Source organism: Enhydra lutris, unplaced genomic scaffold (assembly GCF_002288905.1).
Source record: "Enhydra lutris kenyoni isolate GAN:26980312 unplaced genomic scaffold, ASM228890v2 scaffoldscaffold20, whole genome shotgun sequence".
Classification (NCBI taxonomy): Eukaryota; Metazoa; Chordata; class Mammalia; order Carnivora; family Mustelidae; genus Enhydra; species Enhydra lutris.
Genome location: NW_019154104.1, coordinates 24,249,298 through 24,261,397, shown reverse-complemented (window position 1 = coordinate 24,261,397; position 12,100 = coordinate 24,249,298). Strand labels below are relative to the sequence as shown.

General features: G+C 57.0%; 1 protein-coding gene across 2 annotated transcripts; it reads left to right on the top strand.

Moving 5' to 3' along the window:
• Positions 1-1,792: 1,792 nt before the first annotated feature.
• On the top strand, positions 1,793-11,747 carry LOC111148485 (serpin family A member 1). 2 transcript variants are annotated; one of them, XM_022505066.1, is made up of 5 exons: positions 1,793-1,848; positions 6,950-7,608; positions 9,062-9,332; positions 10,494-10,641; positions 11,500-11,747. In XM_022505066.1, exons 2-5 carry the CDS (start codon positions 6,954-6,956, stop codon positions 11,686-11,688), a joined length of 1,263 nt encoding a protein of 420 aa, XP_022360774.1. In that variant the 5' UTR covers positions 1,793-1,848; positions 6,950-6,953; the 3' UTR covers positions 11,689-11,747. The 2 variants fall into 2 exon arrangements, with proteins under 2 accessions (XP_022360774.1, XP_022360773.1); XM_022505065.1 differs by lacking the exon at positions 1,793-1,848 and adding an exon at positions 2,952-3,057.
• Positions 11,748-12,100: the final 353 nt, after the last annotated feature.

Genomic DNA, 12,100 nt, shown 5'->3' with positions numbered 1-12,100 from the left:
GAGGGGACAGATGCGCAGGGAGGGTCCACGGTGAAGTTCTCTTGAAGGACAGGATAGAGTTCAGACTTGAACCCGATGTTTGGCTCCTGAGCCCAGGCCTTAACCACTGTCCCACACTGAAGTAGGGATCCAGTGTCTGGAGGGGAGGCACCCCATAGTGAGCAAGGGGGGACCCAAGCGGGAGCCTACTGTGAGAGACTGATGCACCTTTGTGTTACATGGGACAGTCCTGGTCCCCACGCTCACCAGGGAGCTCTGCTTGTGGCTGGCTCCGCACTCCTGACCTGCCTGATCTTGGCCCAGGGCCCCTCGCACACCCTCCCCCTCACTCCCTTACCACCACAGACCCTACAGCTCATCTCTCAGGCTTCTCTCCATCCCACTCCCACCCCTAGGCTGGGCCCCGAGTCTGGAAAGGTGTCCCCAGAAGCTTCTTATTTAAACCAGTCCACAGGATGTTCCTAGGACGCACTTACTCCCTGGGAGCCAGGCTACCATCGACAGATCCACAAGTGAGCAAGTGGGCAAGACATTCCCCACCACCGCTCTTGGTTCATGGAACACTATTGCAGAGAATGGTTACTGGGTGCCCCTCCCCCACTCCCAACCAGGATTCCATTCTTGCTCTGTTTCCCATATCCTCCCATCCCTTCTTCCTAGATAGTTTGTCCAGAGGAGCTCCTCTGCAGCAGGGAATCCCAGGGGATTGGGGACCCCAGAGCACAAGGATGGGGAGATGAGGAAGGGCTGAGCATGGAACCTTGGACTCAGACGGGACAGGGCCCCGGAGCCCCTCACATGCTCCCCTCCAAACGTCCCAGTCCCTGCTGGGACATCTCACAGCCCTTCTGTACCCAGCCCAAAGTCCGTGACACACGCGTCTCCCATACACAAGACCCTCCTCAGCCTCTGTGGGGCTCCCACTGGGCATTGTGCAGGTGACTCAGTCCTTCCCTCTACGGCTGGTCCTGGAAAGCTGCCAAGATGTCGTGCCAGGCCCTAGGCCAGGACGGTGACACCTGCTCTCTCCATGAACCCCCTGAGCCCAGTGCGACCCTCCCTCTTACAGAAGTTCAGAGGGACTGGGTGACTCGTCAGGGTCACATAGGCTGGACACAGCTAGAAGAGCAGGTGACAAGCAGGGCTGCCTGGGTCAGGGAGGGCCAGCTGCACCCTCTGGCTACCCACGGCTTTGTGCAAGGCGGCTTCCTGTCCCTGTTCCCCGCCCCTCCCGGACTTGCCGCCTCTGACACTCAGAGCCTCCTTCCAAGGCTGGCAGAGACCGTGTGCTGCTCAGGGTGCATACAGAGTCCCAGAGAAGGAGGAGGAGGAAGAGGCTGCCGCAGGAGGTGTAGAGGCCACCGCAGCTCAAGGACTGGAGGTAGAGGGGGTGTAGGGCAGAGCCTTCCCACAAGCCCTGAGGCCACTGGGCTGTGGGAGCCAAGCTTGGCAACAGCGTGCAAGATGGGGCACTCGGCACGGCCCACCCCCTGTGGGAAGTGGGAGGGGCAGCTGGGTTTGAAGGGAGGCCATTGTACAGATAGAGAAACTGAGGCATGGGGTGAGGAAGTGATGCCCAGGAGGTATGGAGGTCAGGCCTCACCCCAGTCAACTAGCTCTCTGAGCTGTGAGGGGATGGAGAGCCCCAGTGGGGAGAAGCCCATCCAGCCAGCTGAGGGGAAAGAGCCTGGGGCGCATTCCAGGAAGCTCCCCCCCACCACAGTGACACCAGGGAGACCCACCAGCACATGTAGGACCACCTCATAAGGGACTCGCCATGCACACCCAGCCCCGGGCTCTGAGCTAACCCGGAACGGCCGCATTGAATCCTCACGGCAGCCCACCAAGGTGGGTACCATTTCAAACCTCATTTTACAGGTGGGGAAACTGAGGCACGGGCAGGTGAAACAGCTTGTCTGAGATCTCACAGTCAGCGAATAGGGGAGCTGGTTTCTCACATCTGAAACTATGTAGCAGAGGAAGCTACAGGCTGTTCACGGGGCACAGTCCCTCGTTTGGGACCAGGGGATGAGAGAAGGGACACAAACGCACTCAGCCGCTCCATCCAGTGTCTGTGGAGCGCCTGCTTGTGCGGGGCAGCTGTCAGAGCACACCGAGAGGGATGTGGTCCGCCTTAGGCTTTTAAAGAGACCGAAGTCAAAGGAGGCCCAGTCACTCTAAGCCCCGTCCCAGCGCCTTCCCCAACGCCAGCCCCTTGGGGGTCTGTAGCAGCCCCAGGACAGGGCCATGTTCCCAGGAAAATTCAAGCCCTGTGTGGCTCGCACTCCTCTGCTGGGAGCCACACCCCATGGAAACAGAAACAGGCTGAGGCTGGCGAAGAATTCAGCCTTGTCCTGCCCAGAGAAGCCCAGAGAGCCAGGCTGAGCAGACCCAGATGAAAAGCCCCCTGTGTGCTGGGCCCTTTACAGAAGTTACTGTGCACATCCCTGACCATGCTAGCCCGAGGCCGCTGTGTCACAGCAGTCATGGTCCCCGTTCCTCCTCGGGAAAATCAACAGAGCTCATGTCCTGGACTAGCCTGGCCTCTCCACTCCGGACCTCGGTTTCCTTCTCTAACAAAGGTGGTGCTTTTCACTTCCCCGCCCCTCCCAAGGCCGCAGAGCGTCTCCCGCAGGAGGCATCTCAAGGTGGCTGGGTGAATGGTAGCTCTCGCTGGGTCAGCCACTGAGAATTCCCCAGTGGGAGGGGAGGCCACCAGAGGAATGCTGTCCCCAAGAGTGCCTGAGTCATACCACCTCTCCGTGAATGCAGGACGCCACGGTTTATGGGCCGGGCACAATGACTCCCTTTGGGAGACGGGACGGAGGGCCCTGGGCTGCCTGGGCAGGGGCGCAGACCGGTGGGTGTGGGTGGACAGCTCAGAGGTGGCCTCTGGACTTAGTCCCTGTTTGCTCCTCCGATAACTGGGGTGACCTTAGTTAATATTCACCAGCAACCTCCCCCATCATCCCTGTGGGTCCACGGCTTAAATAGGAACCAGAGACAAGGCTCTGTCTCCTCAGCCTTGGTCACCGGCCCCGGCCTGGGACAGTTACTGTAAGTATGCCTTCCCACCGGAGAGAGCCTCCCGAGAGCCTTCCAGGCTGCCAGGCAGGTCCGGGGACACAGGGAGGATGGAACAGGCTGCGGCTGGACCCCTTGTTGTCATGGCAACAGTAACCCCGGAGGTCCTTTCCACTCCCAAGCCTGCCCTGGGGCCTTCCCAGTACCTACTGGTGAATACGCTGGCCCTCAGTGAGCCGTGGGGAAGTGGAGACCCCAGGAAGGAGCATGCCTCTGCCGGCACAGCTCCTGTGCCCCTCCTGCTGGTTGTCTCCTGCTGGCCTCACCACCTTCCCTGCACTTCCCCTGCCACGGGTGAGAAAGGTAAGGCCCAGAGAGGGACAGTGGGGAGCCCAGGCAGGACCAGAGCCCAGAGTTCCAGCCACACATCGAGGCCTCAGTCCTCTGCAGAGACGCCCGGAACAGAACCACGCTGGGCCCCCCTGTGCTCAGTGGGTCTCTCGGCACCCTCGTGCACAATGGAAGATGGGAGACCCTGGAGACAGGGCCCAGGTTCAGGGCTTCAGCTGTGCTCCTGAGCCCTCGATCTAGCCAGACGGCTGCGGTCAGCCATTTGAGCCTTAGAGCAACCTTCTGAGGTGGTTACTGAGATTATACCCATTTTACAGATAAGGAAATCAGGAACAGAGAAGCTCATAACTTGCTCTAAATTGCACACTACCCAGGATTCCAACTGGGGTCACCTGGCCCCAGGTCTCACCCTCCCTAACCTCTTCCTCCCGCCAATATAATTCTCTTGGGTCTTAGGAGCCAGCTGGGGAATGGGAGAAGCACAGATGGGCTGGCCTTGAGGCCTCTTTGATGCTAGGTGACCTTGGACTACTGTTCAACCTCTCTGTCCTCTTGGGCACAATGTAGACAATCTTTGCCCTCTTTCCTCTCATCCCACCCCAGCCCCCAGCCTTGATCTCTGCAGCATGGGAAGCATATAATTTTTCTGTCATCAGTTCTTGGAAATGGGGGCTACAAAGATGACCAAGGCCAAGGCCACCAGGCTCCCACATGGCACTCAGAAATATCCATATATTGGTAACAACTAAGTCTCCCCGACAGCTGACTGTGTGTCAAGCATTTCTTGGCACTTTGCACATATTTAATTTGCACAATAGCTCTGTAAGGAAGTGCACCCTTGTCCTCTCCAGGAATGGAGGTTCAGAGAGGTTAATTAACCTGTCCAAGGTCACACAGCTGCTGTGGAATTCTGGCCTCAGAGCCACTGGCCTGAGCCGCAAGTGACCCTGTCCCTCTTGACCTAGCCCGACCACTTCAAGCATTTTCTATTTCAAGGTCTCTGGCTTCAGCTTTGTAACAGAGAAGGATGGAATGCCGAGTTCTGGGATCCAGGTTGCCCGGCATTAAACCCCAGATTCATAGGCATCCAGGTCTGTGGTTTTCAGTAAGTTGCTTGACCTCCGGAGGCCTCAATTTCTCCATCTATAAAATGGGGCTGATAATCATTCCCGCTCCACAGGGTAAGCATGGAGGGGACATTAGATGAGACAGTGTGCATGAAACACCTGCTATTTATGGGGGTGACGACCGGGACAGCGATGCCGGTGCTGGTGTTCACTCGGCGTGGGGTTCGGCAGCAGCTAGGAGGCAATACATAAATACTTGGAGAATTGAATTGAAAATTCTCCAGACTCTCTGGTCCTGGGCAATGTGGCAACCAGCCAGGAAGAAATCTGCTGGTTTTTACACGTGCACCCCACCTGTGCGCAGGTACGGGGAGAGCTTCCACACCCAGAAGGTGCCCGTCCACCCACCCTCACATCTGCCCAGCGAGGGATTCTTTTCCCCAAGACAAGAAGCCAAGGTTCAGAGGAGTGAAGTCATGTCCCCAAGGCTGCTGGCCCAAACGTGTCCCGGCTCGGTCATGCGTGGACTTATTCAGTGCCAGGCTTCGCGGGTCGTTGATGTCCCAGTGGCTCTCCTGGACCCTGCTGGGTCACCCCTGATCATTCATTTTATGCTCGTGGGTGGATCTAGAATTTGATCAGGTAAGGGGATGGCTCGCTTCCTGTGCGCCCACCCAGTGTGAGGGTCCGTCAAGGTCCGGTTCTGGCATTCACCGTCTGAGACCAGAGGACACAGCTATCTCAGTCTGCAGGTCAAGTGGCAGGAAAACTAGGATTCAATCCAGCTTTGTCACAGATTTGCTGTGTGACCTTGGCAAGGCCCTGACCCTCTCTGGGCCTCAGATCTTTTACTGTAAAAAGAAGCAGCCAGAATCGGTGATGCTATAGCTACCGAGATGGATGGGCTCACCACGGCTGTGGCCCCTTCCCAGCTCACCCCAGACCAGCAGCCCCTGGAGGGAGAGGGCACCCATCCACCCCCTACCCCCACAACGGGAGTCTCAGTCCATTTTCTTCCACCAAACCCAAATAGCTTCTAACTGAGAATCCAACAGTAGTACAGGGGAAACTCATTTAGGTCTTCCCCCACCGCAGCTTCGACAGCTGGGGACTTGCCTGCCCAAGGCCAGGGGGATGGTAGCGGTGCCATCAGGGCTGGAAGCCACAGCCCCTGAGGCTTTTTGGCATACTTGGTGTCCCCACCCTGCAGAGGCCCAAATCCCTCATGATCTCTGAGCCCCACAAAGATGAGGGGTTTCTGCAAACCGTGAAGGTCCACGCCAAACCCAAGCAGGGAAGCCAAGAGGAGCCAAGGGCAGTGGACCTCTGCAGAGCCGGTGCGAACACCAGCAGCTCTGTTTCCGCTATAGTTTAAGAAAAATACAAACACATATTGCGTAATGTGCGGTCCGTCCTGTCTGGATGATTTAGAGGCACAAAGGCCGGAAAAAGGGCGGTGAAGAAAAAGCAGCCTTGGGCTTCATTTTGTTGTTTGAGTCAAAAAAAACTCTTTGGGGGTGCAGGGTGTGGCCTTTGATGGAAAGGCATGGAGAAAGCAGAAGTTTGGGGGCCCTGATGTTGGAAGGAATACGTGAGGCTCCTATACCCCACCCCCACACACAACCACACAACCCCCAACTTACTGGAGAAGTCACTACCCACTGCCCACATCATGGGCGAGCCCAGAGCTGGGACACAGGTGGTGACAAGGACGAGCAGGTAAGTTGAGTGCAGGAACCTCAGTGCATTCATGCGGCTGAGGCCGCAGACGTGTGTGGGACTGCCCTGCAGCTCAGGCAGAAGCTCTGGGGGCTGAGACTCACCATGAGGGGTGAATGGGGACAGCCCTTCAGCTCCATGGGTTCTGGCTGTGTGTCCCTGGGCAGAATCTTACCCTCTCTGGGCAGCAGCCTCATGTCCGTTACATAAAAAGGCTCAGTGGAAATGTTCCCATTCCACATCCAGTCGTACATGAACCTGATCTGGCCTGATTCCTGGGTAGTTGTGCATAAGTCTCTTATGCTCATTGTGCCTCAGTTTCCCCTTATGTAAGACAGACGCTGTGACACCTGCACACAGGGCCACTGCAGGGGATAGGGCAGCCATCAAGAGCATGGACTCCCACCCAGATGGCCCGGGTCTGTGATTCTTATCCTGCTACTTTCCTGCTCTGTGGCCTTGGGGCAGTTGACTTCAACCTCTCTGGTCTTCGGTCTCCTCCTCTGTGAATGGACAACGGTCCTGTGCCCTAGGTCATAAGTCATTGCAAGAGGACAATGAGATGAGACAACAAAGTGCATAGAATGGGGCTCGGCACATGGTGAGCCATGTAAAGTCTTGATTAGCGTTCTGTCTGTCCGTGATGAGCATGTAGGAGAGTGCTTGGCCGGGGCTGGCACGTAGTAAATGTTTAGTAAACTGGATGTTCCACCTGGGGTCAATCAGCGGCCGGCGAACTCGCCATGTGACCTGACTAAGGCATGGTGCCCCTCCTCTCTGTCTTGCAGGACGATGGCATCCTCCGTTCCCTGGGGCCTCCTGCTGCTGGCGGGGCTGTGCTGCCTGGCCCCCCTCTCCCTGGCCGCGAGTCCCCTGGGAGCTGCTGTCCAGGACACAGGTGCACCCCACCACGATCATGAGCACCATGAGGAGCCAGCCTGCCACAAGATTGCCCCGAACCTGGCCGACTTCGCCTTCAGCATGTACCGCCAGGTGGCGCATGGGTCCAACACCACCAACATCTTCTTCTCCCCCGTGAGCATCGCGACCGCCTTTGCGTTGCTTTCTCTGGGGGCCAAGGGTGACACTCACTCTGAGATCATGAAGGGCCTTAGGTTCAACCTCACTGAGAGAGCGGAGGGTGAGGTCCACCAAGGCTTCCAGCAACTCCTCCGCACCCTCAACCACCCAGACAACCAGCTGCAGCTGACCACTGGCAATGGTCTCTTCATCGCCGAGGGCATGAAGCTACTGGATAAGTTTTTGGAGGATGTCAAGAACGTGTACCACTCAGAAGCCTTCTCCATCAATTTCGGGGACACCGAAGCGGCCAAGAAACAGATCAACAATTATGTCGAGAAAGCAACCCAAGGGAAAATTGTGGATTTGGTCCAAGACCTTGACAAAGACACAGCTTTCGCTCTGGTGAATTACATTTTCTTTAAAGGTAAGGTTGCCAACACCAGCCTGAGCTTGTTTCCATAAAAACATCCAAAAATATTCTTTAACACGCCATTGTTAAACTTTCCATAGCCATCCAGGATGCGTAGGGTGGTATGTCTCCACATGAGTCTCCACACTCCACATTAATTGCTTTCCCAATTAACCACTGTCATACATTCCATGATCAACTAAGGTCAGATGATGATGGGTGGGACAGTCAAATCATCATCTTCTCTGCGGGACTTCTCAGAGCCTTTGATGTCCTAGTGTGCCTTGTCAGCCCCCACCAGGGAGTTGACTAAAAACAGGCGGTTTTAGCAGAGTGTATGAAGGGAATGGGTTTTCTTGGAGCACGACTTCTGACAACTGCAGTTGTCAGAAGTTGTGTCAGAAAGAGGGAAAGCTTTGGCGTCAGAAACACCAGAGTTGGAAACCTTCCCCTACCGATTGTTAGCTCTTTGATGGGCGGCAAGCCATCTTACCACTTTGAGGTCTTCCCTCTGTCATGGGGACATACTAATACCCTTGTTGTCAGGTTTCTGTGAGGATGGAACAAGTTACAAAGAACACGGGGCCGCACGCTCACACAGCAGGTGCTCGACTGAGCTTGAATCTCAGCCTCGCCTCCTCCCTGAGGAGTGGCAACGTGGGGGCCCTGTGGGCCGCAGAGGGTGCTCTAAGGCAGCGGAACAGCCCGTGGACATGGCCTGGAGGGGGTGGGGGTAAAGAGCGAGGCCAGAAAGTCTTCCTTCACTGTGCCGGCTCCTCGCTCGGGAGGCAACAGACCAACGGAGAGCCCTGGGCCAGAGCAGCGCATCTGAGGTCCCAGCTCTGCTGTGAGGCTTCTGGTGGGTCTGGCCTCTCTCCAGCCTCAGTCTCCGTCTCTGTACAATGGGAGAGTTGGGTGCAGGCAGGGGTGCCCGGGGCACCCTCCCACTCTGACTTGCCCGGATGGGGCTGCTCTCTTGGCGTGGGGGGTGGAAGGTGGGGAGGAGCTGCCCAGGCACCTGTGTTCCACACAGTGATCCAGACACAGCCTTGGAGTCGTGGTGAGAGTGATTCCCTGAATGACAAGGACCGCCTGCTAACGAGGGGCAGGGAGACTTGGACAGGGAGGTGCTGAGTAGGGCTGATGTCAGTCGTTTTCATGTAGAACCTACCAAGCCCCCCCTCAAATAAGTAAGCATGAAATACAAGTAAAAATGCTCGCTCTGCAACGCGGCTTGGCATCCCTTCGCCTCCATCAGATACACGTTCTGAATCCTCCGCGGGTCTTGAATTGCTCTCCCCAAAGTCCTTTCAGCAGACTTTGCTGCAGCTTCGCTTTACGGGTGGTGAATCAAAGATCCTTCCCACAGTAGGATCCCAGCAAGGAGGCCCAGGGCTGGTCTATCCCCCCACATTGTCCCAACCTTCTCCCACCTCTGGCTGACGCCCCCCTCTCCCCGCTTCTCCAGGCAAATGGGAGAAGCCCTTCGAGGTGGAGCACACCACAGTGGAGGACTTCCACGTGGACGAGCACACCACCGTCAAGGTGCCCATGATGAGCCGGCTGGGCATGTTCGACGTCCACCACTGCAACAAGCTTTCCAGCTGGGTGCTGCTCATGGACTACGTGGGCAACGCTACCGCCATCTTCATCCTCCCCGACCAGGGCAAAATGCACCACCTGGAGGACACGCTGACCAAGGAAGTCCTGGCTAAGTTCCTGGAAAACAGACACACCAGGTGATTCCCAAACCGAGAACGACTTGGATACCACCATGTCGGGCCGGCCACGGGGAGGGAGGGTAGACCCACAGCCGGTGGACTGGACAACTGCGCATGACCCGTTGTCCCGGACACAGGCTCGAGACACTCACGCCGCACTGGCTGGACTCCGTGAAAGGGACATGCCCATGGGGAGGAGGCCAAAGTCCTGTGTCCTTGGGGACTCCCTCGCCATGGACACTGCCCCTGCCCTGTGCCAGGGCCCAGAGTGGGGAGAGCAACGCCAGCATGCACCCAGGACAACCGAGAAGGGAGACCCAGGCTTCTGGCAAGACAGGCAGGGAATATGGCATTAGAGAAGGGACAGTCTGGGGCTAGATGGAAAGGGCCCGCCTGGACACCAGAAAAGCAAAAGCCCAGGTGGGTTTGGGTTCCTCTGTCACCAGACCAGTGCGGCTGGATGAAGTCCCCACAGGGAAGTAACAGTGAGCCCGCACCCCAGATTCGTGTGTCCCTCGGGAGTCACACGATGCCAAAGCCCTGGGGGACTAGTTTGTCGGGTGCACTCCGAAATACATGTACCTGTATAAATGTGTGCGGTAGGAACATAGAAAAATAATCAAATACGTTAAAATTAGAATTAAGAAGTAAAATTAACATCCAGAAGAAGACATAATAAACATGTAAGTGAATATGAAAATACAGATGAGCATAAGGTTAAAATGAAAATAGCAGTTTTAAGACGTCTTCTTCTCGACCTCGCCCTGTGTTCCTGCACCAGAGGCTGAGGAAGGAGAACAAGGGTCGGCAGAACCCAGAGCCACTCACGGGGAGCCCCAGTGCCCATCAGCTCACACTGGCAGACCCTTGATTCAGACCCTGGAGACGTCCCCATCTGGGGGGACCTAACCCTGCAGGGCTGTGTGCTAAGAGCTCCCCAGGGGAGTGTCAGGAGGGCTGCTCAGAGGAGACAGGAGGCAGCCCCTTCAGACTTGGCTGGACAAACCCATCCCTGTGACTCTACGTTCTTGGGCCCCAGGGCTGGAAAAATAAGAAATAGAATAAACCCATTCACACACCTCCAGTCCTCGTATGGGAGGGAGAGGGCCCCCGAGCGGGCCAAAGAGCCAGAAATGAGACACTCCATGTGTGAAACCCCTTTGTTTCCTGTCATACCAGGTCTGCCAGTTTACGTTTGCCCAAACTGACCATTTCTGGAACCTACGATCTGAAAACCGTCCTGAGCAAAATGGGCATCACCAGGGTCTTCAGCAATGACGCTGATCTCTCGGGGATCACAGAGAAAGAGCCCCTGAAGCTGTCCAAGGTCAGTTGTCCCTGGTGCCCGTGGGTCAGAAGGTGTCACAGTGTGTACGGAGCTGTAGCTCAGAGGTGGGCTGGGGGAGGGACAAAGGGACACAGACGCACCTGCAGACTGAGGTCCCAGAGGCGTGTCCCTGGATGCCCTGGGACTGGAACGTGGGCAGGTGACCATGGAGGAAGGGGCCTCACGGGCTTCTGCCCGGCTAGGGACCTCCTCCGCGCTGGTGCCTCTGGGTCATCTTTGGCCAGGGCCTTCCCGTCTTTGGGCCTCGATGGACCGATATTTACCAAGACAGGCTCAGGCTCCACGATTTCAAAGGATTTCTGTCCCTTGCATCTGTGAACCCAGGAACTACCGGCCGATCACTGAGTCTGAGTGAATGAGTGATTTCACCTAAAGATGCCATTTATTGAGAAAAGTGGAAAGTGACCAAAGATCCGGCCACAGCTCAATGGCCGGCTGGGAACTGCCTGGTGTGGGCCGGGCACAGGGAAGGCCCCCCCAAAGTCCTGGGTCCCAGGGTGCCTGACATCTGATACTGGAAACAAGGCAGGAGCCAAGGAAGATGTATGGCTGGGAAGTCTCCTTGTTGGGGTTGTGGGTTGCTTCCCACGTGGGCTGAGAAGGTTGGTGAGGATGGAGAAGTATGGCCCACCTGTGGAGTCAGGCAAGGCCTGGAGAAGGTGGAGAAGGCCCGTGTGTTGCCTGTAGGGAGGGAGGCTGTGGTCTAGAAGGACACCCAGGTGGAGGAGGTCTGAGTGAGCCCCTCCCTGGGCCCCATTCCCTTCCTGAGGCCTGGCTCCCAGGCTGGGGGAAGGGACGGCCCCACTCAGAACAGGCTGGTGTCCTCTCTCCCTGCAGGGGGTGCATAAGGCTGTGCTGACCATTGACGAGAAAGGGACGGAAGCTGCCGGGGCCACGTTTATGGAGGCCATCCCCATGTCGATGCCCCCAGGTGTCGACTTCAACAGCCCCTTCCTCATCATCATCTACGACAGAAACACCAAGAGCCCCCTCTTCGTGGGAAAGGTGGTGAACCCCACCCAGTAGTAACTCCCTTTGGGGTCCAACTCCCTCCCCAGATAACATTAAAGAGTGACCCTGCCCTGGCTCGAGTGTGACGTGTGACTCCTTCAGCCCCTCATCATCTCCCAGGTCTCCCTCTCTGTCCCCGGGAAGCGGGGGTAACGGCCGTCGCGGAGTCTCTCCTGGAGGCCCTGTGTTGCCCTGCAGTGGGCTTTCACACCGTCCAGGAGCTGAGCGAGGCCAGAGGAAGTGCTGCCTGCGACGCTCACTTTGGTGGCTCTTCCCCAGTCACTGTGGAAAAGCTATGGGGTCTCACAGTCTTATCTGGGAATCCCCAAGAGGGGATCGCAAGGGTGCAGAGACCAGCCCACCGCTCCCACCTCCGCCAAGCATCCACCTCTCGCCGGGCCCCCCCAGCCCTGCTGGTGCTTGCACC

What these genes read in the sequence shown, in the direction of transcription:
- LOC111148485 (XM_022505066.1), top strand. Translation starts at nt 6,954, where the DNA reads ATGGCATCCTCCGTTCCCTGGGGCCTCCTGCTGCTGGCGGGGCTGTGC. An exon ending in CTGGAAAACAGACACACCAG is followed by an intron (nt 9,333 to 10,493) that starts GTGATTCCCAAA and finishes CTGTCATACCAG; the next exon opens with GTCTGCCAGTTTACGTTTGC. An exon ending in AGCCCCTGAAGCTGTCCAAG is followed by an intron (nt 10,642 to 11,499) that starts GTCAGTTGTCCC and finishes CTCTCCCTGCAG; the next exon opens with GGGGTGCATAAGGCTGTGCT.